This window comes from Electrona antarctica (genome assembly GCF_951216825.1).
Source record: "Electrona antarctica genome assembly, chromosome: 21".
Classification (NCBI taxonomy): Eukaryota; Metazoa; Chordata; class Actinopteri; order Myctophiformes; family Myctophidae; genus Electrona; species Electrona antarctica.
In genome coordinates, this window is record NC_136802.1 from 16,340,232 (window position 1) to 16,365,011 (window position 24,780).

The 24,780-nt window shown below is 42.1% G+C and overlaps 3 protein-coding genes across 5 annotated transcripts in view; 2 read left to right on the top strand and 1 right to left on the bottom strand.

The window, feature by feature from the left end:
- Positions 1-240, top strand: part of mta2 (metastasis associated 1 family, member 2) — a 36,617-nt gene extending 36,377 nt beyond the window's left edge. For 2 of the 3 annotated variants that reach the window (XM_079490720.1, XM_079490719.1), the window contains exon 18: positions 67-240. In XM_079490720.1, coding sequence (XP_079346846.1) covers positions 67-220 — 154 coding nt within the window. In that variant the 3' untranslated portion in view covers positions 221-240. The remainder of the gene's footprint in view (positions 1-66) is intronic. The other variant, XM_079490721.1, reaches the window with a different exon arrangement.
- A 4,014-nt stretch (positions 241-4,254) lies between these two features.
- On the top strand, positions 4,255-6,934 carry LOC306913654 (uncharacterized protein). The gene is made up of 2 exons (XM_079490441.1): positions 4,255-4,474; positions 5,079-6,934. The coding sequence occupies exons 1-2, from the start codon at positions 4,466-4,468 to the stop codon at positions 6,033-6,035; spliced, it is 966 nt and encodes a 321-aa protein (XP_079346567.1). The 5' UTR covers positions 4,255-4,465; the 3' UTR covers positions 6,036-6,934.
- Positions 6,935-11,774: 4,840 nt separating this feature from the next.
- On the bottom strand, positions 11,775-23,138 carry LOC306913705 (uncharacterized protein). Its single transcript, XM_079490521.1, has 5 exons — positions 23,051-23,138; positions 21,057-21,197; positions 20,269-20,358; positions 18,214-20,056; positions 11,775-12,994 (listed from the first exon to the last, which is right to left on the bottom strand). Exons 2-5 carry the CDS (start codon positions 21,184-21,186, stop codon positions 12,952-12,954), a joined length of 2,106 nt encoding a protein of 701 aa, XP_079346647.1. The 5' UTR covers positions 21,187-21,197; positions 23,051-23,138; the 3' UTR covers positions 11,775-12,951.
- Positions 23,139-24,780: the final 1,642 nt, after the last annotated feature.

The window sequence follows — 24,780 nt, forward strand, 5'->3', positions numbered from 1 at the left end:
ATTATCAGCTATTTTGGAGCAAATAGTTTTTTTTTGTCTCACATTTACATCTCGTCTCCCAACCAGGGCTCTGAGGAAACACTTGACCCAGTCAGAGATGCGCCGAGCAGCCAGAAAACCTCACCTCCCGGTCCGCATCAAGTTGCCACCGCCCCCCAGAGCCCTGGCCATGCCCCTGCTTCCCTCCAGCACCAGCGAACCCATCGTCCTGGAGGACTGAGCGGGCACAGGGAAAGGACATGGGGGGGGGGGGGGGGGGGGGAGCGCAGAGTTCTTGTGTGGGATTGGGGGAGGGGGTGGGGGGGGCGGGTGGTTACGTGGGGGCACTGTGCTCAGGCCATCACTTACTAAGCTGCACAGCATGCCATACAAGTAGTCTTTCTTTTCTCTCTCTCTCTCTCCCCCCTCTGTTTTCTTTTGCTTTTCTGTTACCCTCCCTCCCCTCCCCTCCCCTCTCCTCCCTTGAAGGTTGACATGCCCAACACACACATACAAGCTCTTGGATGAGTGTACCTTTCCATGACATTGAATAAAAATGCCACTTGTAGACATATGAACATGCCTCAACTCTCTCTAATATACACACACTCAAATGTTGGGCTTTGTAGTATTTTATTCTGGTTCCCTTAATTATTTTTGCCCCCCCCCCCCCCCCCTTTTTTTTTAATGGCAGACATTTTTTTATTGTGTAATTTAATTCAAGATATTTCTCATCCTGAAACAATGGTGATAAAGCACACTATTACTCCCCCCTTACAGTTCTGTCTTTATTTGTTGTAAATATTAGCAACATTCAAGTCATGACACTTATTTGTAGAGAAGGGGAGGTAGGGCTGTAAATTGGAGTGATATGGGAGAGCTCAATAAGGCATCGAAACTATTTTTAGCATGTTTATTTATATGGCGAGATCTAGGCCCTGAAGAAGACGTGTCTTGAATTGTAACATCGTCTTCAAGGTCATACATTATGCCTAATTTATGCTCTGTTGTACGACGGTGTCACATGCTGAAAATAGCTCACGATGTGAGCTTGTATATCGGTTGTTTTGTTTTTAGCATGACACTGTTGTACGACAACATATAAATCAAGCTTTAGTATGAGCCATCCATCAGACATTTATGTCTTCCCTTTAGCATTTGGTGGTCTTTACCTCGCTTGTGCTCCCAAATCGTCACCAATGCAAATGCTGTGTCCTCTGAGCCCGTCGCACCCAGCAGGGAGAAGGGTTGATAACGGCTACATACCTCCTTATTAACTCTTGTCACCCCCTACAGCCCTGACACCCCTCCCCTCACCATAAGTGGGTGTCACAGTAGTGTTCGTCTAACTCTGTTTACTAGTCGATCGTTGTCGCAATGAAGCCGAGTCCCGTCTCTATCTCTCTTCCTTATCACGATTGTCACGCTTTTTCTCGCCATTTTTGCCCATTAGGAGAGAAACTTTCTGGATCCTTCTCTGTTGGGGGGGGGGGGGGGGGGGGCATGCTATGCCTGATGTTTAAAAGATGGGGGTTCTGACTACAGTTTGAATGCAACGGCTTAGAATTATTGACAATATTCACATGGTGGCCATTTTGTAATTCATACTCTGCGTGAGTTTAAGTGGAATAAATGGACGTTGCGTGAATACGGTCAATTTAGAAGAGAGCAGCTGTAGAGTTCTAGATGTTGACGAGGTAGGAAGTATCCTCATGTGTAGGTTTGAAGGAAATTCAAACGAATGAGGTAAACCCTGAACTAAGTGACACGCAGAATGTATACAGTCTGCTCTGATAATTCTGTTTCACGACAGAAGTGAAGGAATCCAAATCAAGCCATACAGGTTTAAAGAGGTTAAAACTCCACTCATCTTTACCTGCGAGACGCTAGATTCTTCTGACTTTAGGCCACGACATAATGACAACGTTACCGGTTGGCTTGTGGTATGAATGAAACTGGCAAAATGTCACTGGCCTGTTAAGACAGAGTATGTTAATACCGCAGCAATATATTATGTCTGGCACATTTGCAGAAGTCATGTTTGTGATCGTGTTGAGTATGATTATGATTATGAAAGGAATCTCCAGTTGCGTCTCAACTTATGGGTTGATTTGGTTTGATTCTTTATACTTTTCCTCCCCTTTTGTATTATGAAAGGGTGAGCACATAAAATCAGTGCTTAATTGGATTATTATAATTCCTCAGTTGCCCAGAGGCCAGGTGAGTTGTCACAGCCAGTAAAGGGTCACCTGGTGGATTTATATGCAAGTTTGGTCCCAATGTGGGCTTTTGTAATGTTTCTTAAAACAATAAATTGAAGTGTTAAATTCGTAGCAAATAATGATCAGAGAAAAAAATGGCCTATTGGAAACGTCAGTGTTTTTTTTCTTTCGGTTTCTTTTTTTTTTTTTTTTTTAATAAAATCTAAATTGTGTAATTACTGCTCCATTGTGGAGAGGGTTAAAATTACTGTACTTGTGAAACGTTGATCTCCATAGGATCCATTTGGGATGGGAGGGCTTGTTCATTTGACCTGTGGGATAGAATCAAAGGGCAAGGGATTAGAATTTTTGTATGTCGGAGAGAGAAACGCTACAATTAAAACTTTTTTTCTCAACTGTTTTTTATTCCAATGTCTCTGTATCCTTTAATGTATCTTGATAAGAAAAGAAATAAAGATTTTTTTTCTTTGTTGTCTCACTTGGACTCCCTGTTTATTCCACCCATATTGCAAGCTGATGATGAGATGTGAATTCCATATCCAGATTTTTATTGAAGGGATGGCCTGTGAAATGCAGCATTTAAATTGTGTGGGGGTCACTTTTCTTTCTGACTCGTGGTGCGTTACCAGTTCAAATCATGCAATAGAAATAACGGTGATGGATCGCACACACCAAGAACTGCTTTTTATTCTTGCATAGTGAATAATAGACAAAAGTTTCGGCTATCCATCCCACACTGATGAAGGCCGGATAGCCGAAACGTTTGTCTATTATTCACTGCAAGAATAAAAACTAAAGCAGTTCTTAGTGTGTGTGACCCATTACCGTTATTTATATTGTGTGGGGGGTCCCATAAAACAGTGGTTCCCAAAGTGGGGTCTGGGGTACCCGAGGGACTCCCAGGGGGTACCCAGCTAAATGATAGTTTGGAACCAAATGGACCCTTATGGGTCTGTAACTCGGAACCAAAATTTGGTTCCATTTGTATACTCTCAGTTAAAATAACATTGATTTTACAATATAAATTGGGGGTCCCAGAGATAGAAATGTCATTAAATGGGGGCCCGTAGTCAAACTGGGGGACCTTGAAGTTAAAATGGTTGAGAATCACTGCTAGAGCCGTAATAATCTTCTCTTATGGAGGTCCCTGGCATATCCTTTCAAATGGGTGTCCGTGGGCTTATGAGTGTCAATTTGGGGGTCCTTGACATGAAAATGTTTGGGAACCACTGCCATAAAAACATGGATACATGTGTATACAGACATTTTTACACAGATTGCTTGCTCACCCTCTGCCTACCCCACCACACCTATCTATGCAATGTGTTGAATAAGAAAAGGAAGGTTACAGTACAAATACATTTGTGTATATATCCATACCTGTACAGTCAATTTAAGCATAAACCAGTATCAAGATGTGAATATAGAGAAGTCCTGAAGTGACAGAAGGATGTGATTGATCTGAGATGAAGGAAGATTATTCCAATCTGATTTTTAGCACAATGACCTTTGTCCATCTTTAAAGATTTTTGGGATGAAGTAAGGATGCTGGAGGTCACATTGTGATGTGATGAGATTGTGTTAAACTCTATGCTCTAATCCAGAGCAATACGCAAAGTAAATCAGTCTATAGTGTGACAGGTGTCACTCACTGCTGCATGAGCTCTAAACGTGTCTCATATGTAAATAACACTACATACATCATTTGTTAATTCCCATGCAGTGGGTTTATTCCTTTAACAGACAGCATTTAATTAAATTGTTTTAGTGTGATGTTTACTTTCTGGCTGAGGTGTGAATTTACACTTTGCTTTATGTAGCCTACTGGCCCAGGTCTCTTTAACACATCGCCATCCATCCAGGGCAGGATGTGTATTGGGTCTGTAGCTAATTAAAACGATTAAATCCTAATTACGTTTTAATGAAGACACCGCCCACCGGCACTGAAATCTTAACTGAATTGGTCGCCTTTACTTGGACGTGATTGGCTTATTGGAATATCCGTATATTCCACAGCTGATTTCCTGGCTTTTAAATGCAAGGCGGCAGGTAACGTAAGCTCACAGTTCACGAGTATCTGCTTCTGTCTGACAGACTTTTTAATTTCAGCAGTGTGTTTTGGGACCATGCCAGTATAATACACGTTTATTTCGTTTTACAGATTTCCTGATTCCAGCATTTAACGAGCTTTGTTTAGGGCCCTGGATCGTGGTGTGATCGACAGTACAGCATATTCTCTGCGGCTATTACATTATTTTCCAGTCATGCTTGAGGTAAGTGAAACATTAACGGTTTTTTTTAATACATATTTTATATTACCTATGTGCCTAAACTAATTTAAAATGGCTTATAAAATCACACCGTCCATGACACCTAAACAACATTAGGCCTACTTAATGTCAACCAGGCAACAGCTGAACGCTAACTATTATTGTCGACCAATTTAGGCTACCTATGTATTTTAGCTATATTGCTTGGAAGAAATGTGTGCCCCACTGCACTGAAAACGGTTGGTTAGGTTTAGCCCAAACATTTAGACTCTCGTAGAGTTTTTTTCGATTCTGACGAATCTCTCTTGTCAGAATCGAAAAACTTCTACGAGAGTCTAAATGTTTGGGCTAGGTTAGGTTATCTCTTTGCAGTATTTTTATTTATTGCTAGTAGAATGGACATGAAGACAGTTGACATTGAATTTAGTCGGTGGTTCTTGACGTTTTCATTTCAAGGACAAAGGCAATACAAATTGGAACTATCAAAACCTTAAGACAAATGGTCCATTTGGAAACTACTCTGGTCACCATGGAGAACCACTGAATTAAACTGACTTTGGGCTTAATTGTCGAATGTTTACTAAGCTAAGTTTCCTGACTTTCTCAGACCAGCAGTGATGATCTGTTCCTGGCACCCTATCAAGAGGAGATGGTAGCCAAACTGCTGTCCAGTGAGACCTCGGATGGAGATGCTGGACTCGGTCTTTCTCTCAGCGATGGCCTGCTGCCTCTCATAGAGCCTTCCAGACCGCCGCTCATCCCTTGGGTCTGCTCCACCCGCTACAAAACTGAGTTGTGCACCACATATGCTTCAACAGGCCTCTGTACGTATGCTGAGCGCTGCCAGTTTGCCCATGGCCTGCATGAGCTCCATGTGCCCTTCTGCCACCCCAAGTACAAGACGGAGCTGTGTCACAGCTACCACACAGTGGGAACCTGTGCCTATGGCACCCGCTGCCTGTTCGTCCACAGCCCCAAAGAGCAGCGACCTGCCTTCCGCCGCCGTCATAGAAACATCCCCTCCAGTGACTTTGGGGTTGGCTGTAGCCTCGAGGCACCTGTAGGCGGTGAGAAGTCTCCATCTATGCCTGACTCACCGGCCAAGGAGAGGAAGCTTCGCGGAGCCTTGTGCCGCACCTTCACCGCCTTCGGTTTCTGCGTCTATGGCACCCGCTGCCGCTTCCAACACAGCCTCCCCAGCAAGTTCAACAGCACTGACCTCAGCCAGAGTCCAGGAGAACCCCTCTCTCCTCTGAGCACCATAGCTCTGTCACAAAGTAACAACTTGCTTGGTGTTCCTTCTAACCCGTTCTCCCCCACCTCCCCCACCTGGTCCTGTACCTCCTCCCCCACCTGGTCCTGTACCTCCTCCTCACCACCCTCTCCTACGGACTCGCCCCTCAACACCCCGCCTGTGGATCCCATGGCCCACAATGCCTTCACCTTCTCCAGTCAGCACCTGAATGAGCTGCTGCTGCCCTTGGCTCTACAACTGAAGCGGCTAGAGAGCAGTCAGGCCATGGCAGCCAGCACTCGACATATCTGGGACAATAGATCAGTGTAAGATCACCAGGGATTTATTTTTTATTTTTTTCGTCATGTGTGCCTTAATGGCTTTTATTGTTATTTCAGTATAGCACTATTTTTCTTTGTATGTTTTTATATCTTCATGCTTTAATCTTCAGATGGCAGGCAGTGAAGCAGGAGGAATAGCGTTCAAATGTGTCCAGAATGTAATGGAGCTTTTCTCCCTTGTCTTCTGGAGACTAACGTTTTTTCCAGCTTCATTTAGGCTTTCCTGTGTTCCTGCCATCTCACTCAGTTGAAAGCACTACATGTGCATGTAGATGGAGTAAATGAGCCAAGAGACCTCACGCCATATATCTGGGACAACAGATTACTGGGGAATGGTTACAGCAACCTAACTTGAGCACCATACTTTGCTAATTTTATTATTTTTTTCACTTTCACGTTGGGGTTTATATGCTTTTGAGAGTTGACGAGACAAATGGTCTACTTTAGTTTCTATGTACCAGGGAGTTGGGACACTTCACACTTTGTCTTGTGAGATGGTGGCCTTAGCATCAACTCTGGCTCAGTGCTAAAATGACTTACACATTTTGTTTTGTGTTAAACTGTGCTGAACTTCCATGCTCTCTCACCACTGTCTTAAGTGTCAGATTCAGAACACCTCGGGGCATGTTTATTTAGTTAATATAGATGTAAATGTATTGAGCTCCAGAACTTTTCCATGCATACCATTATAGGTTGTACATTTTTATGTTTGGCTGTCTGATATCCACTAGGATAACGGGAGTCTGTTCAGTCTTGGACATGTTTTAATAACATTTTAACTGTTTTACATTGTAGTTACAACTAATTGACTAATATTGTATTATGTAACTAATCAACTTTAGGCTTGTGTTCAATGTCAAACATGAATAAAAACCTATTTCATTTTAATCCTGGTTTGTCATGCTTTGGAACGTTAATTGTGCTGTTGCGTAGCAACTATTTCGGTTAACACCTGAGTGCTGAAACTTTGCTCAGGCATTGCAAACTATTGCATATCATGTTGATTACCGGTATATCAGAGCCTCAACACTATGTATACTATAAAGTATTATACATCAATTTGAGAAATTACAGAATGCATCATCCACTCCAGTCCTGACAGAAACCTGTGACTGCATTTGCTGCTTGAATCTTTCTACTTCAACTACAGTTTTATTCTAATCGGCTTAGATTTTCATCACTATTGTGGCTGTCAGTTTGGCTGGGGCCTAGAATCAAACCTGTGATGGAATAATTAGTTTTTTGTGTGGTTGACTTTATGGGGTGTCTTAATCTGTGATAGTGTCAGCAGTTGGCCTGCAGTGTTGTGTGTTATTCCTTTACAGATGTAAAAGGATGCTGTGGGTAGGTGCATGGACGGATTGTTGCTAAAATGGCGCCCTCTGGTGGCTGTAGTCCTTAATGATCTAGCTGGACATAATCAAAACTGAATTTAAAATTTTGCACATTCAAATGTGGGTGCCGTTTCCACCAGGCAATTTATTTTAAATTTAGATTAGAGCAGCTGTGTGGGGATTTCCAGAAAAATAATTGTCAGTAAATGATGTGGAGTTCCCTAATTTTGTATGGAAAAACTCATGTTGATTAGGTGATGTAAAACAAATGTAAAACAAACATTAAATTATCTTTGTTAATGGCATTTAATGTTTGTTAGAGACAAGATGAAAAATTTCCCTTCATTGTTGAACTAAAAACAAACAATAAACCTCACCCCTCGAAAACAAGAATGTAGCCCAGGGCATGCTCGAATGATTTAGCTAGGGTGCCGAGTTCCAGCATGTGTCTCCGCAGTAGCTAAACTGAATTATAAAAAAGTGTGAATGGAGTTTCTAGGTGAAAGTGTGCCAATATCTGCCATTGCCAGTATACATTTATCAAATTTGAAAGCACTATATTTCTAAAACTATGAAACATTTCAAAGATTCCTTTTCAGGCAAACATGTCAAACTATAGTCAAGGCAGGATTTCAGAAAATGTGCTTATTTAAAGTGCTGAAGGCAAATCGTGTTAATTTATGGCATACATGTTTCCTAGGGGTATTAAGGTCTGCTGAATCCAAATCTGCTGTATGCCAAGCTCAAAAATGGATGCTAAGCCCTCAAAATGGACCATTTGAAGATGGCGGCCACCACTATGCTGAAACATAAGGGGCGGCTGGAACCACATGGCTGTGGCTCAGGAGGTAGAGCAGGTCGTCCAATGATCCCTGGGTCGGCGGTTCGAATCCCGGCTCCTCCTGTCCAAGTGTCCTTGGGCAAGACACTGAACCCTACATTGCCTCCAATGAGTCGGTCGGTGTGAGCTCGCCACCATTGGTGTTTGAATGTGGGAAGTGAGGACGCTGGCGTCGACTGTTCGCCGCTTCACCTCCCAATGTATGAATGAATGAACCATTGTAAAGTGCTTTGAGCACTTGGAAAAGCGCTATAAAAATGCAATTCATTATAATACAACGCCTATATTTTTGACTAAACAAGGTAGAAATATAGACTGAAGTGTCATTTTTTATGTTTTCATATATTCAATATTCTGATTTGAAATCAAGTGTGAGGAAATTGCTTAAAATTCATACATATTGTGAAAATTGTCTACAACTAAAAACATCGCATGGATGCACCTGGGACGTATGCTCAGTGATGTATCCTGAGGTCAACGGGGTTTCGGGTCTCTCAACATCATACCCCTCACTCAGGCGACCCAGCCGGGAGTGATCAAGTCCCGACTTACGTCCCAGTAGCTACCCTCAATCAGTCCCACTAGGGAAAAACCAGGGGCACACAATCCGTTGGAACTACTCCAGAACTACTCTGCCAGGGCTGGGAGGTACACTTCTGGCGCATGTGGGTTGTCTCCTGTCCGGGCCCCTCCTACGTCTCGCCAGGTCCAGGTCATTTATTGGCGAATATATTTCCAACCAACTTTATGCAATAATTGATGTTCCCAATAATTATGTACATAATGTGTACAAGGTAACCAACTCCATAATACTTGTGAAGAAACTGCTTAAAAATAATATTGCATGCCTGTGGTATAAACTGATGGCCTAACTAAAATATCAGCCACAAACGGCTTGCTGCTTCTCTATGAATGGTCCAGGCCCTTAAGGAGATAACATCAGTCTAATGATTTAGCTAGGGCACCCAAGTCAGCGACCTTTGGGGTCGCCACAGCAGCCAAATCCAATATGGCCACAGACATATAAACGGTGTGGGCTGTAATGTTTAAACCAGATGATCAACATATGCAAACTTGTGTATTTCACATTTTTAGACAATTAGATACATACGTATCTAGTATTTCAACATACGTTGAAATACTTTTCTTTATGATTGGGTGGACGCCTAATTCGCATATTTCCGAGATGGCAGTTATAAGAAGATTTGTTATACCCAAATCTTCCTATAACACTCTTGGTAAAGTTGGTGTATTATGATGATTAAATCTATCTAGACTAGAGCACTTTAATTTGCTTATTACCAATACGGTCACTATTCACCAAAATCTATTACATAGTACATTTTCGCCCAGATTGAGTTAAGATCAAAACAAACAACCTATGCAATTTTCAGATATTGAAACAATAAAAGAAGTAAGTAAGTAGTTTTGATACAGCTAACATTGTTTAGAATTTAAACAATACGTTTAGATCAGACCAGCAATCATTGATACTTCGCCACACATGCACACACGCACGCGATTGATGACAACATGTACACCTAATAATGTCTGGTACTTTCTTCTTCAAGTAACTGTAGAAGCGACTTTTTGGGATTATCAGTGATGAGCTCACGAATGATGACATGTAGGGTTAACTGCTGCTTTGTAACAAGAAAAATGTGCTCTCAAACTAACCTGGATTCAATTTATCTGCACTACAGCTTTGAAACCATCCTGAAAAGGACACAAGAATAGTTCTGTACCTGGCCCATGCTGGGGCCAATGGCCATAAAGGCATTTGTCTATCAATTGTAGTTCTTGCAATCCACTTATTTGAGACATTAAGCATCACACAGCTCTGGATTGGCTTTGGCTGCGGAAATAACTACTGGGACGTTCCTGTTCATGATATCTGCAATGCTCCTGGTCTCCAAAAGGCACTGGCTTTGCCTCTCTTCCATTGATTGATTGATTGATTGAAAAATGTATTAACAGTTTGCAGAACTACAGTACATTTCAAGCACAAACTCAATACAAAGGCTGTTAACTGTGAGTGGACGACCCAATTAAGCATTACACTTGTTTCCAATAGGGTCCACCATGTTCAAATCATCAAAAACATTTAGAGACGTACAAATAGACACTTCTATATAGACAAAGGACAGAACAGGAATTCATCATAAAGGAGGTAAAAAGGGAAAAGAAACATATAGTGAGGGAAAAAAAGGGGTGGGCGGTGGGGGGGATTCACGTTCAGCTCCGTTAATTTGTTTGTTTTCCTTGGAGGAGCTGCGTTGGGTCCCCAAGTCGGCTCCGTGGCCATGTGCTAACAGGCTGTGAATAGGCAGTTTTGGAGGCAACACTGGATCTGACAGGCAACCTACAGTACAGTATAGTATAGTTGCCCTCACCTTGTGCAGATCAACTCTGATGTCCAGCGACTCCTTTATCTGCGTCTTCAGCTATCTCGATTCCCCATACATCTAGCGATTCTAGCCAGTTGTGCTTTCCACATCAGCATCTTTCTTTAGCACATCCATGTGGTTGCAGTGGCTAGTCCCATCCCCCTGCTATTGTGTCTGCTATTGGTTGTCATATTCATGATTTCAGTATATGGGACTCCATAACAGTAAGCATGCCAAAGTTTGTGCTATTGCCATTGAGAATGCATTGGGCATTTAAGTTAAATAACTCAGAAACTACAAAACATTTCAAAGTAAAAAGTTCCAGCATGTGTCTCCACAGTAAGCTGAATTATAAAAAGTGTGTTTGTAGGCGAAAGTGTTTTTGTTTATGTCCACCGTAAGATTACACCTGTCAATCTCCCTGCTCAGGACTGAAGTTGCCACAGGTGTGTCACTCAGTGTGGGAGAAACAGTTTGTATGCTGGCAGCAGCTCTCAAAGACAATGTACAGCACTCTTTTCTCTACCTGTTTTTTTATTTAATCATTTAAGTGGCTCGAGTTGGAGCATATTTTAAAAACAAATTCACTCACTGCACGAGCAGGCCTGCCGAGACTCTTCCAACTCCACTGACTGTGCTGAAATCCAGGGAGAAGTAAACTGAGGAGGTGATTTGTTTTATTTGCAGGAGGATTGTTTTCCTATTTTGGAGTTGACCTAGTGGGACCCTAAACGACTCACAGGTAACCCCACTGTCACTGACAACAGGAGAAATTCTAACACTGTAACATTTGGATTAAAACGAGGATTTCAACCACTTAATTAACAGCAAGAGGATCTTTCCTAACCATTCCCTACAGCAGGAGGATCTCCTTTGTTTTGTTGTGTTTCAAAAGGAGTGGTGAATTGAATTAATGACTCCATTTGTGCCCAAGGTTTTGAGTTGAACATTTATTGAATCTATTTTGTTGGGGTTTCGTCATTGGTTGATTTCCGTTCTGAATATTGAATGCTATTTATGTTGATGATAGTTATGATGATGATTTTGTTATTTTCTTTGAAAGCCAATGTTGTAACCTAACCCACCCCTGGTTTCAATACAAAGACTGTTCCAATCCAACACATTTAAGGGTTCTTTATCTTTTATTGAGTCCTTTGTTCGTTTTCCTTGACACCACCTGGCTACACAAAAAAGGAGAGGCTAAGTTCCTCTCTGGTAGGTACACGCCTGCAGTAAGCTGAATTATAAAAAGTGTGGAGTTTGTAGGTGAAAGTGTTTTTGACGTGCCAATATCTGCCATTGAGCCCCATTATAAATTCCTCATTTGAAAGCACTATATTTCTAAAACTACGAAACATTTCAAACATTTCCACCGTAAGATTAACCTAAATAGGTCTGAATGGGGTTTCTAGGTGTAGAACGAAAATACATCGCCTGGATGCAACTGGGACGTATCCTCAGTGATGTATCCCAAGGTCATCGGGGTTTCGGGTCTCTCGAACATCATACCCCTCACTCGGGTGACCCAGCCGGGGTGATCAAGTCCCGACTTACGTCCCAGTAGCTACCCTCGATCAGAACCACTAGGGAAAGACGGGGCCGCACAATCCGTTGGAACCACTCCGGAACTACTATGCCGAGACTGAGAGGTACAATTCTGGTATGTGGAGGGACTAGGCTCTGTGCGTTGCCTCCTGTCCGGGCCCCTCCTATGTCTCACCAGGTCCACTCCTGCTCTCACCAGGAGTACCGCCAGGACCCGTAAGTATGTAGGACTAGTAGCATGCCAAAGTTTGCTATTGCCATTGAGAATGTATTGGGCATTTACGTTAAATAACTTAAACTACAAAACATTTAAAAGTAAAAAGTTCCAGCATGTCTCCACAGTAAGCTGAATTATAAAAAGTGTGACTGGAGTTTGTAGGTGAAAGTGCTTTTTTGACCATTGAGCCCCATTATACATTTCTCAAATTTGAAAGCACTATATTTCTAAAACTATGAAACATTTCAAATATTCCTTTTCAGGCAAACATGTCCACCGTAAGATGAACCTAAATAGGTCTGAATGGGGTTTCTAGGTGTAAGTATGTAGGACTAGTAGCATGCCAAAGTGTGTGCTATTGCCATTGAGAATGTATATTGGGCATTTATGTGAAATAACTCAGAAACTACAAAACATTTCAAAATAAAAAGTTCCAGCATGTGTCTCCACAGTAAGCTGAATTATAAAAAGTGTGAATGGAGTTTCTAGGTGAAAGCAGGAACATATGTGGGATCCTTGATGTAGTGGTGAAGCCTGGATGTTCTGCTGCCTTCCACTGGTATGGTCCCTCCATCTCGCCTTCACCCAGGAAGCCTTGGAGGTGTCAGCTGGTGTTGTGTGAACCTGTGTGGCAAAGGGGCACCGGGAGTTGTTGTATGGTTAAACAACTGTTGAAAATACTAAAAGTATCAAATCAATTAAAAAGACAGTCATCCGCTTGCAGAAAGCTATACACCTTAAAGTACAGTTATGGCTCTTACTAAACTGACTAACTGACTAACTGGAAGAGCTCGGAGCTCGGAGCCCCGATAAGACCAGCTGGCCTACGCTACCAGCTCGACTCAGAGCCTCGTCCACCCCCCTTCAAAAATGGAAAACTGTGAAAGGCAGATCAAAAATCATATCTCCCTATATGGAGAATGTGCAGGTGGCTAACAGATTCAGCCCACTGCTCCAGATGAATGACAGAGATATCGCCACACCGAGCAGGGTAAGAATCAACATCACAGAAAATGAAAGGCGAGCTAATGGAGACCAAATTAATGAATTCCTGATTGTTGGTGATCAGGCTGTGAAATATGTTAAAAGTAACAAAAAGAGAAAAGCAAAAGTTCTATGCTTTCCCAAAGACACAGTCTCTGATTTGAATGACAGAATCTCTGATGTTGTTGGTGCACACCCTATGGTGAAAACACTGATACTGCACATCGGTACACGTGATACAGAAAAACAACAGTCAGAAATCCTAAAAAAAGATTTCAGAGCCCTATTCCACACCCTCAGCTCCCTAGATTTAGATGGTAATGATATATAAGTGTGGTAATCTGAACACAATGTCTTTACACTCGTTTTACATTTTTGTCTAATAAAATATTCAGTTAATTCAGTTAATGTAGCAGAAGAGGCAATTCACTGAACACAGTTTTGCACAATGTTAAAGATGGAGTGCTGTGATTTTTTCCACCCTAAAACATGATCATCAGGTCTTATTGTTATATAAGGAGGTATAATTAAAAAAAAAAAGTGTACAGTATTATTTGAAATGTTTATGTGGGCACGCCCACCAGTTAATTAAGTGCTTGGTGGGTGGTGATGAGTGGTGATCCACCTGAACTGAAGCTGCACCCACAGCTGTAGTTGTATGATAAAGGGGGAGGGGTCAGGGGAGGGGCTGATCACTATATTACTGTTTATTTCATTGGCCCGTTTGGCTGTCAAGGGTTCAGCCTCCAGGAAGAAACCAATACTAAAATGTCACCTCAGACACATGAAAAACTGGAAAAATACAAAAATTTTGGCACTCCCTCTTTAACATCCCAGATCGATTGAAATATTAATCCACTGTGCTGACTACACCATGATAGTGCATAAAACGTAACCACAGTGGTTGCAGTGTAATGCTAAAGATTTAATCACAGGGCTATCTGCTTGTAATATAATTAAAAGTTCATTCTGGTATTGTGAATCAATGAATTGAGTGCTATCCTTACTTTCGTGAAAGCACCAACTTCAGTGTTTACTGACTGACCTATAATAACAATATAGCCTACAATAGCACAGTGAGTCTCAGACTGGGGTCCGGGGACCCCCAGATTTTGTGTTTTTTTTAATATAGCATCAACATCAGCTAAAGCCACTATAAAGCATTAAAGCCTATACACATCGACTATTTGAAACTAGCCAATCTACGAGCTTGTTGATCAGCTATTTTCAACAAATCAGACCTTTAAACTCGGTCAAATAAATGTTAAATCATACGAAATATAACATCGGATCTGTTGTAAGGTCTCAACACTGATCAATGATACTTGATACAGTCCTATGAGTTATTATTAATCGTCTGTTGGTTGCTATGCAGCATTCAGCCCCATGTATAGGCTACAGTCAGCCCAGTACACTATTAACTAGATAAAGTGCCCCTCGGGGCACAGGTCTCCACTAGGGCAGGTCAGGTTGTGGCCTCCTAGTGGCGCCTGCCAACTTTGAAAGCCAATGTTAGCCAATTAGGATGGAATCTGAAATATCAGACAGATCCGTCTTGAACACATGACTATAGAGAGAGTGTGTAATGATTTGCAGGATTTTTGGAGTAATATCAAAATGTGTTTTTCAAAAGTCGGCCTCCTGTTGGCGCTCTAACAGGCCGTTCTGGAGAATTTGGGGCAGAGGTTCATCGTTGGCATCCAGGGAATGTGTGTGCAAATTTGGCATCGACTGGGTTAATGGTGCCGGAGATTAGCTGGTAACAGACGGACGGAAGGACGGACACACGGATGGAGTGCAAAACATACTCTCTTCCCATGCCTTTTGATTGATTGAAGTATTTATTAACAGTTTGCAGAATTACAGTACATTTCAAGCACAACTCAATACAAAAACTGTTAACTGTGAGTGGACGACCCAATAAAGCATTACACTTGTTTACAAGAGGGTCCACCTTGTTCAATTCATCAAAACGTTTAGAGATGTACAAATATACACTAACCCTAACCAGCCAAAGAACAGAACAGGAATTCATCATGAAAAGGGGTGGGTGGGTGGGGGGGATTCAGATTTTACGGGGGCCAGTTTTGAATTGCAGCCATCCGTAGGTGCCCTTTGAGAGCGGTTTTGAAGGAGTCAAGGGATTTGCATGTCTTAATGACTGGTGGTAGGGCGTTCCACATTTTGGTGGCATAGGAGCGAAATTAATTTAGTCCCTCGTTTGTGCCGAATCTGGGTTGCACATGGTTTGTTGAACTTCCTCTGGTGTTGTGGGTGTGACTTCGTTGACATTAAGGAAGTATTTAGACAGGTACATGGGTATCTTGGTGGTGTAGCGAATCTTGTGGACCAGGCCCATCTCTAACCTACGCAATACATAAGCTTCTCTAACCTATCTCTAAAGTAATGCCTGAACTTAACAGTCTCTTGCATAAACCTCTTTGTCGCAAATAGCTGATCTACAAGCACACAAGTTACAACACTTAGCAAAGTGACACAGCGTTTCCACACCTAAGCGCAAACCGGTCGACAGCCGCGCACGTCTTAAGCTGTGCGCAGCTTATTTTCCGAGTTTTTAGACAGCTGGTGGATGGAAAAGAAGCTCCACCTCCGTGGACGACTTGCGCGGAGGAGAGCGTTTCCGGGAATCTGGCCGTCGCGCAAGTCTTCCGCGGAGGTGGAGCTTAATTTCCATCCACCAGCTGTCTAAAAACTCGGAAAATAAGCTGCGCACAGCCGAGAACGTGCGCGGCTCTTTCGATAGTGTGGCAGCACCTACATGGTGTGAGCTTGTACTGTAGATCTGCCATGTTTGCCTCTATTTTCACAGAATGTCTATTATATGCACAGAATAGGGACGCTAGGGTTAGGTACATACATGCCAATGACATATTGGTAAATAACCACTTTATTAAACCAATGCTACTCTTACAATGTATAGCCTATCACACACTAGACCCGACTAAAGCAGTGGTTCCCAAACTGGATCCGGGATCCAAAATAGCCGATCTACAAGCGCATATGTCGCTTCGTGCAGCATTGCGAGCTTGTAGATCAATTTTCACTAGGCCTACCCAAACCACACCAAAGGGTCGGATCAAAACGTTTTTTGAAAGGTAAACCACACCAATGCAAGGAGTTGCATTGGTGTGGTTGACCTTAACTGTTTTGTCCTGACCCTTTGGTGTGGTTTAGGCTTTAGATTTATTTGTTTGTTTTAAAATGTATAAAATGAATGAATTAAAAATAAAATCACACCCGTGGAAAGTGAGGTGCGCTCTTATCATCGTACATCATCCATTCATTGTTAATGGTAATTCAATCTTTGTGTAGGACAAAAATAGCCGATTTGCTCATGACTATATGAACTCTGGGGGAGCACAGGATCGAACTGAGAACCTCCTCCATCGGGAGCGGCAGCCCGCGGGACCCGACACAAATGTTACGGTCATGGGCGGTATTTAAATACCTGCGGGCAGGAACAGGCGATCAAGATAAAACCAGTGGCCCCCGCAAAATCCCACATCCTCCCACAATTATACAGAGCTTATACACTTTAGCAAGATATGTCCAAGGAGCATGTAATTTGCTGGACAATGCACCAGGCGTGCATGGAGTCTCACTCTCTGTAACACAGTCCAAGAGCAGCGCTCATAACCATGCCATCTTGTGGTGGACATTTTTCAAAATTAGATTTTTGCCACGGACATACAAAATAAGTGGTCAATAATATTACCAGAAACCATAGACAGAAAATGGGGAAGGAAGCTAAAAGATATTTGACCAACTGTTATACCGTATAGGCTATTTGTTTTAAGGACCACATACATGGTCAACGTTATGATGTAGATCTAGTTTTTTTTAAACATTACCAAGTTATTTATACATTATTTGACAATTTGGCCAATGTTTGACAAGTTTTTATAGGCTATAGTTTGTTGATAACTTTTGATGCAGTAAAATGAGTCCTGGAGGCCTGGGCCATGGCTCAGTGGTCCAGGCACCGTGGCTGGTAATCCAGTCTGGCAGTGTGCCGCGGGTTCGACTCCCGATCCCGACGGCCTTTACTGCATGTCTTCCCCCCATCTCTCTCCCCATTTCCTGTCAGGCTACTGTCTGTCCCTCCATAAAATATATAAAATAAGGCGAAAAGCACAAAAAGAAATTTTTTAAAAAAAAAGGAAAAAAAGGGGGTCCTGGACCCAGTGTGTTTGGGTGCACTAGACTAGAGCAGAGGTTCAAGTACCACCGCAGACGTTCCCAACCACTAGTACCAGTGGTTGGGACCGCAGACGTTCCCAACCGTTCCCAACCACTGGTACTAGTGGTTGGGAACGTCTGCGGTGGTACTTGAGCCCCCCACTGGTGGGGTGGTACCCAAAAAAGGAGAAAAAAAATCACACCAGTGTGAAGTGAGTGGTTTTGCAATCATCACAAATGTGATGAGGTCAGACCATTTGGGGGAATCTGGGCACATGGCTGTGTGGCTATGGCCGTTTTTAATCCAAGGAGTGTTTTTTGTGCACAACTAATGCTTGAAATGGATTCAGAATCATGAAAAAAACCCTAGTTTGACATGTCACATCATCTCACATGCTACATAAAGCATAATGACATTTTTTAAATCTTGCCCTATATAGGATGTTAATAGTATGGTCACATATAAACCCCTATTAAAAGAAATTGCTCAATGCCGATAGCCAGTCAGCAAGTGGAGTCATGACTGTAATATAGACTATATATAAAGTTTCCCACTTTAAACAAAAGAAGGCCGTTCGGCTGCCGGACTACAGAGTCTATAGTGAAACTATTAGTAACTTGGATGTGAGAGAAAGAAAGACAGTAAGAATGAAACTTACTGAGGTCCTGGTGGTCTTCCTAACAGAGATGGTCCTGGATGGGTCACAGCAGTAAGCTCTCCAGTATGGATGCGCTGATGAGTTTTTAATTGTGTATGCTGAGTAAAACACTTCCCACATTTTTCACAGCTGAATGGCTTCATACCAGAGTGAGTTAACTTGTGTACTTTGAGACCAGACAATGTAGTGCAACTTTTCCCACATTGGTCACAGCAGTATGGTTTCTCTCCGGTGTGAATTCTCTGGTGTACTTTGAGACCAGACGCTGTAGTGGAACTTTTCCCACACTGTAAACAGGAGTAAGGCTTCTCTCCAGTGTGAATTCTTTGGTGTGTTTTGAGATCAGGCTTTAGAGCAAACCTTTTCCCACACTGGTCACAGCAGTAAGGCTTCTCTCCAGTGTGAATTCTCTGGTGTTTGTTGAGACAATCCAATCTATTGAACCGTTCCCCACACTGGTCACAGCAGTAAGGCTTCTCTCCAGTGTGCATTCTCTGGTGTTGTACGAGGCTAGACTTTTGAGTGAAGCTGCTCCCACACTGGTCACAGCTGAATGACCTCTCTCCAGTGTGAGTGATCTTGTGAGATGTGAGGTGATGCAATCTGCGGAACATTTTCCCACACTTGTCACAGTTGTAAGATTTCTCTCCGGTGTGAATTCTCTGGTGTATAGAGAGACTAGACATTGTAGTGAACTTTTTCGCACACTGGACACAGCTGTAAGGCTTCTCTCCAGTGTGAATTCTTTGGTGAATTTTTAGATCTTTTTTATCATGGAACCTTTTCCCACACTGGTCACAACTGTGAGGTTTCTCTCCAGTGTGAATTCTTTGGTGTATTTTGAGCCTGCCCTTAGTATGGAACCTTTTCCCACACTGGTCACAGCTGTGAGGCTTCTCTCCAGAGTGAATCTTCATCTGGTGAATCTTCTGGTGACTTTTAAGATGAGACACTGAAGTGAACCGTTTCCCACACTGGTCACAGGAGTAAGGCTTCTCTCCAGTGTGAATCTTCTGGTGGCTTTTAAGCTGAGACCCAAAGGTGTAGCTTTTCCCACACTGGTCACAGGCGTGAGGTTTCAGTCCACTGTGAAATGTCTTGTGTACCCTGAGACTTGATAATGTACTGAACATTTTCAAACATGTGTCACAGCTGTAAGGCTTCTCTCCAGTGTGAATTCTCTGGTGTGTTTTGAGACGATACTGGGTGTCAAACTTTTTCCCACATGTATCACAACTGTAACGTTTCTCTCCGGTGTGAATTCTCTTGTGTGTCACCAGGTGAGTCCGTTGTCTGAAGCTTTTGCCACATTGGTCACAGCAGTAAGGCTTCTCTCCAGTATGCATTCTCTGGTGCGTTTTGAGATTAGACATTTGAGTAAACTTTTCCCCACATTGGCCACACCCGTAAGGTTTCTCTCCGGTGTGCATTCGTTGGTGTATTTTGAGATGTTCCAGTCTAGAAAAGCTTGACCCACACTGGTCACAGCGGTAGGGCTTCTCGCTAGTATGAATTTTCTGGTGTTTTTTGAGACGATACATATCAATGAACCTTTTACTACACTGGTCACAACAGTAAGGTTTCTCTCCAGTATGGATAAGCTCATGATTTTTCAAGTGTCCAGACTGATTAAAACTCTTTCCACATATTTCACAGCTGAATGGCTTCTCTCCAGTGTGAATCCTCATGTGCGTGTTGAGACTTGATTTTATAGTGAATATCTTTCCACATTGTTCACAGCTGAATGGATTCTCTCCGGTGTGAATTTGCTGGTGTACTTTGAGGAGATAAACTGAGGTGAAGCTTTGTCCACATTGGTCACAGCAGTACCGTCTTGGTTTAACTGAGGACAGAAAATGACACAGTAAGAGCCAGATTCATGCATCAATCCGCTTCCAAGTAAAGAGTCTTCATTACAATAAGTCATTTTAACGATGTGTCTGCATCTTTGACAAAATTTTTTACGAGAGAAATATATTCTACACTTTTACAATAGAAGTGAAAGATGATGGTCAACAGAACAAAGCAAAGAAACAGAGAGAGCATGAACCTTACCGAGGTCCTCGTGATGTTCCTTCCGCCTAATAGAAACAGACCTGGCTGTGTCTGGAGAGTTCATCTTCACCTGCAGTCTGGACTCCATATCTGGAATGAATTTAAATCCCATTAAATCAGTATGTATTAATCCATTGAGACCTGGAACGCATCCATGTCACGTTAGCGTTTAACCACATTAACAATTAACCCATTTTGGGGCGGGAACCCGTTTTGGTGTTTTAAACATTGTTATAATTTAGCTATTGAAAAATAGCAGATCTACAAGCTCATAGCGTGCCACCGAGTGGCGCGCTATGAACTTGTAGGTCTGCTATTTTTGAAAAATCGTTAAAATGTGCCTCATCTTTCCGAAAATTGTCATGATTTAGAAAACTTTTTTTTTTAAATTTCGACGTCAGGCCTGAATGGGTTAATGGGATGCCGCAGCTCGCTTGGTTACTTGCGCAAGCAGAGCGCGCAAGTACTGTAATCGGCTGCGTATGTCGGTGTTGTCTATCGGCCAATGGGGGACCACCATTCTTGATGACGTAACTAAGGTACATGGCTAAGAATGGTGGTCCCTTATTGGCGGTTGATGGTGATGTACTAAGGTACAAATAGGCTGGCCTACTTGTTTTGGCACCTCGACAGAGTGCATTTTTAGTTTTGTTGTGGGTCCATTCATTAATTTATGTATTAAGTAGCCGTGTAATAAACGGGATAAATTATGGGTGAGTGGTCATTTAGTGTAGTTTGTTCTTGTTGTTTCAACAATGACCAGACATTATCTCTTACGTAACACATACCTATTCTGTGTAACTTGATCACTGGTTTCAACATGGTGGTCTGCATCACTGCTACAACTCTGTTCTTCACACTCTGATGGGAAACTTTAGGACAGATGTTGTCAGGCCTGGGTGTCAAATGCTTAATCATTAGCTCCGGATCTACAAAAACAAAAATTATGAATCAGTCAAATAAGCATCAGGTATTTTGTTCGTGCCATTCCTACACTGCGTTAAAACCCACAAACATATGTTTTGGGTTCTCCCTGTGTCAGTAGCAGATCTAATTCACATACATGCATGTTCATAGAATATTGTCTGTCTGTCTGTCTGTCCACAAATAAGAGAACTGCTGTCTTGACATCAGTCATATCAAAACTTGACTATTGCAACTACTTGCACTGGCCTACCGGCCTGCACACTTAAGCCTCTCAAATTGATCCAAAATGCTGCAGCTCGCTTGGTCATTCAACCAGCCAAAATTCTTACATGTCTCCCCCCTTCCTACAAACCCTCCCACACGCTCAGAAAGAACATCCAACACAGGGAAGCTGGCAGAACATTCACAAAAAATGCCGGGACAACACTCCACACGTCACATACTCTTCTCCCTTCTGGCTCCAATGGAATGAACTTTCCATTACAATCAGAACTGAAGACTAACTCCCAATCTTCCGCCATAGTCTGAAAACCCACATCTTCAGACTCCATCTTGGCCCGTAGCACTTGCACTAGCCTCGACGACCTTACAAGTGTATGCAAAGGCTAAACTTATGTAATTTAGATTTATAATATGAGTTAGCATTTTATGTAGATGTATCTGGAACCTTGCATGATCTCACTGCCTCTCTGTCAACTCTCAACTGACTGGCTATAGATCCCACTCTGACTGTCTCTCTGACTGGATTCCCTGGATTCTCGACTCGCTGACTAGATTCTGGCTCTCCGCACATTTGAGACCCTCTTTATAATTATCCAAATAGTGCATGTGGGGTGTGCATGTGCACGTGCACCCCAGTATGTTTCCTTCATCTAGACCACCGCATACTAAGTAGATGGTCATTGCTATAGATTATTAACACAATGGTATCCACGGTCCAATTCAATAGCCTTTAAAATTTCATAGCAGACCTTTTCAATTGATCACTATAGGCCCTTCTTGGAATGTGTCTGTGGGCCAGCTAATATCAAGCCTCTCAGAACTTGCATGCAGAAACTCAGTTAGTGAAGGTTTGTCCTGCACAAACAGTACATTATACAACATTATATGGATATTTCATCGTAATGTGGCTCTGTAATATACGACATAGCACTCTATAATGTATACGGGGCAGCGGTGGCCGAACGGTTTGCGGAGCGGTCTTGTTAGCGGAAGGTTGCCAGTTCGAATCCCCGGACCGGCGCGTTAAAATTACTACCGCTGAAGTGCCCTTGAGCAAGGCATTGAACCCCTACCATGAAATGTTCTATGAGCAGGGTCTGGCTGTAAACAAGCATCTCGAGCTTAGTCCATTCACCCTGGGTAAACAAAGAACTTTGCTTTACTTTATACTCCTACAGTAGCTTCACTGTACAGATAATCTACTCTATAAAAAAACTCTACGAGTCTAAATCTTGGGCTAAATAGAGAGTATGAGGTGAAATGACACAATGTTGGCATTTTATGGTCTTTATATGAAGTACAATGCAAAGTACAGGCCTATGAAGAACTTAAGGAAAATAAGAAGCATGTCGACACATTTAACACACCGAGTCAGGAGCTGAAAGCAGAAGGCTAATTTAGCATGCTAACCCACAGAATTCAGCACATGAATGATCTTTACAAATATAAAACATGTGAAAGGTATTCCGGTACCCATGTGGAGGACAACAAACCAGTGAGTCATTCACCATGCAGTTATAAGTGCGCGCCGCTAATGCGGGCGATACCACGCTAAGAGCAATTTCCTTAGATTATAAAGACAATTAATTACAATTGCAAAACAGCATAAAAACCATACATTGTCAAAACGTACCCAATAGCCTTGGAAGCGTGGAAGAACAGCGTGTTGACGAGATGATCGCATAAACTGAACTGAACACAACAACATAAACTCGACTGGGTCAACGACACAACAGAACAGAACACTACTACAGCTTGTTCTCTCTTTATGTTTGAGAGAGAAAGTAAGAAGTTCTAGGAAGGGCCCCATTGGTCAACTGACTCGCGCCATTTCACAAGTCACGCCCACACACACACACGCACGCGCGCACACACAGCATGCAGAATGGGTACATTTCGAACAAAAGTACAACGCAATACAAAAACTGTGGACACTATGATGATGCATTTCACTTAGGTCCACCATTTTCAATTCATCAGAACATTTAGAGACTTACAATTATAGGCTACACTTCTATATTAAAAAAAACCCATCAACTGTCAGGTATATAAAGTTAATTTCAGCCTTCTAGTGGAATCTGATATTTTCTCTTGTACTGTGTCTTATGGGTGAATAATTGCATATTTATGTACCATAATATGACATAAGATTCAGGAATACCCCAAAGATGTATACCGGTACGTTTGTAGTATAAGGAATAGCCTATATACAATGTAACCTAAGAGGCTTGGACAGCAGGCATTTCTCTGAGGCAGATAATGGGGGTTGACACACATGAAGTGAACACTTATGGTAAAAGCAAGATTTACATGTGACGTGTTAAATGGCTCAATTGAATAACAACATTGCTGTAATTTGCATCAGCAACTCAATACAAAAACTGTGGACACTATGATGAAGCATTACACTTGTTTACAATATGGTCCACCATTTTCAATTCATTAGAACATGTAGAGACTTACAATTATACACTTCGATTATTCTATATACAAAAACAGGAAATAATCATATAAGCCTACAGTAGCTAAAGGACCATTAACTCCCACCCTCTTTTCCCCTTACTGTATGTTTCTTTTTCTTCCCTTTTTTACTTTAGTTAGTATTTATTTACACATGATTACAGATGGATGGATGGGTGGATGAATGATTGAACAATTTATTAACAGTTTGCAAAAAGTACAGTTTTATACAATATGCTACAATAATGAAACGTGGTATGCTGGCCACTTCAATGGCAGGTATAATATAAGTTAATTTCAGCCTGTTCTAATGGAATCTGATAGTCTCTGATATTCTCATTATGCCTAAATAAATGCAACTGAATTTATCTTGATGATGAAACAGAAATAATTGATATTGTCTCTAGTTTATATAATGTATATTATGGGGAACTAATTGCATATATGTTATGTTCCATAATATGACATAAGATTCATGACTTGAAGATGTTTGTAGCAGGAATAGAATGTATATTGTATAACCTTTTATAATATGATAACTCCAGACAGCCTGAGCAAGGCTAGGAATCACCCCTTCTCCCTCCCCTGGTGAGATAATGCTATGCTGTGATGTATGTATTGCAATTTGCAAACATGCCTTTATACCATTTCACAAATACACATTCTTACTGCAGAACACACACACACACACACACACACACACACACACACACACGCACACACAAGCACGCACATTTCACTACTACACGCACCCCAAGGAACCGAATCAATCTGTTCAGCAGAACACAAACCTCGTGCCCTTTACCTCGTGCATCTCATGGTATGGGCATAGGCACTTGTATATATGCTGTCATGTCTTGTCTGTACTTTGCCTTCAGAGGATCTACTGCTGTTGGTCATGAT

What these genes read in the sequence shown, in the direction of transcription:
- LOC306913705 (XM_079490521.1), bottom strand. Translation starts at nt 21,186, where the DNA reads ATGATTAAGCATTTGACACCCAGGCCTGACAACATCTGTCCTAAAGTT. An exon ending in GGAACATCACGAGGACCTCG is followed by an intron (nt 20,057 to 20,268) that starts GTAAGGTTCATG and finishes TTCTGTCCTCAG; the next exon opens with TTAAACCAAGACGGTACTGC. An exon ending in GGAAGACCACCAGGACCTCA is followed by an intron (nt 12,995 to 18,213) that starts GTAAGTTTCATT and finishes TTTGCCACACAG; the next exon opens with GTTCACACAACACCAGCTGA.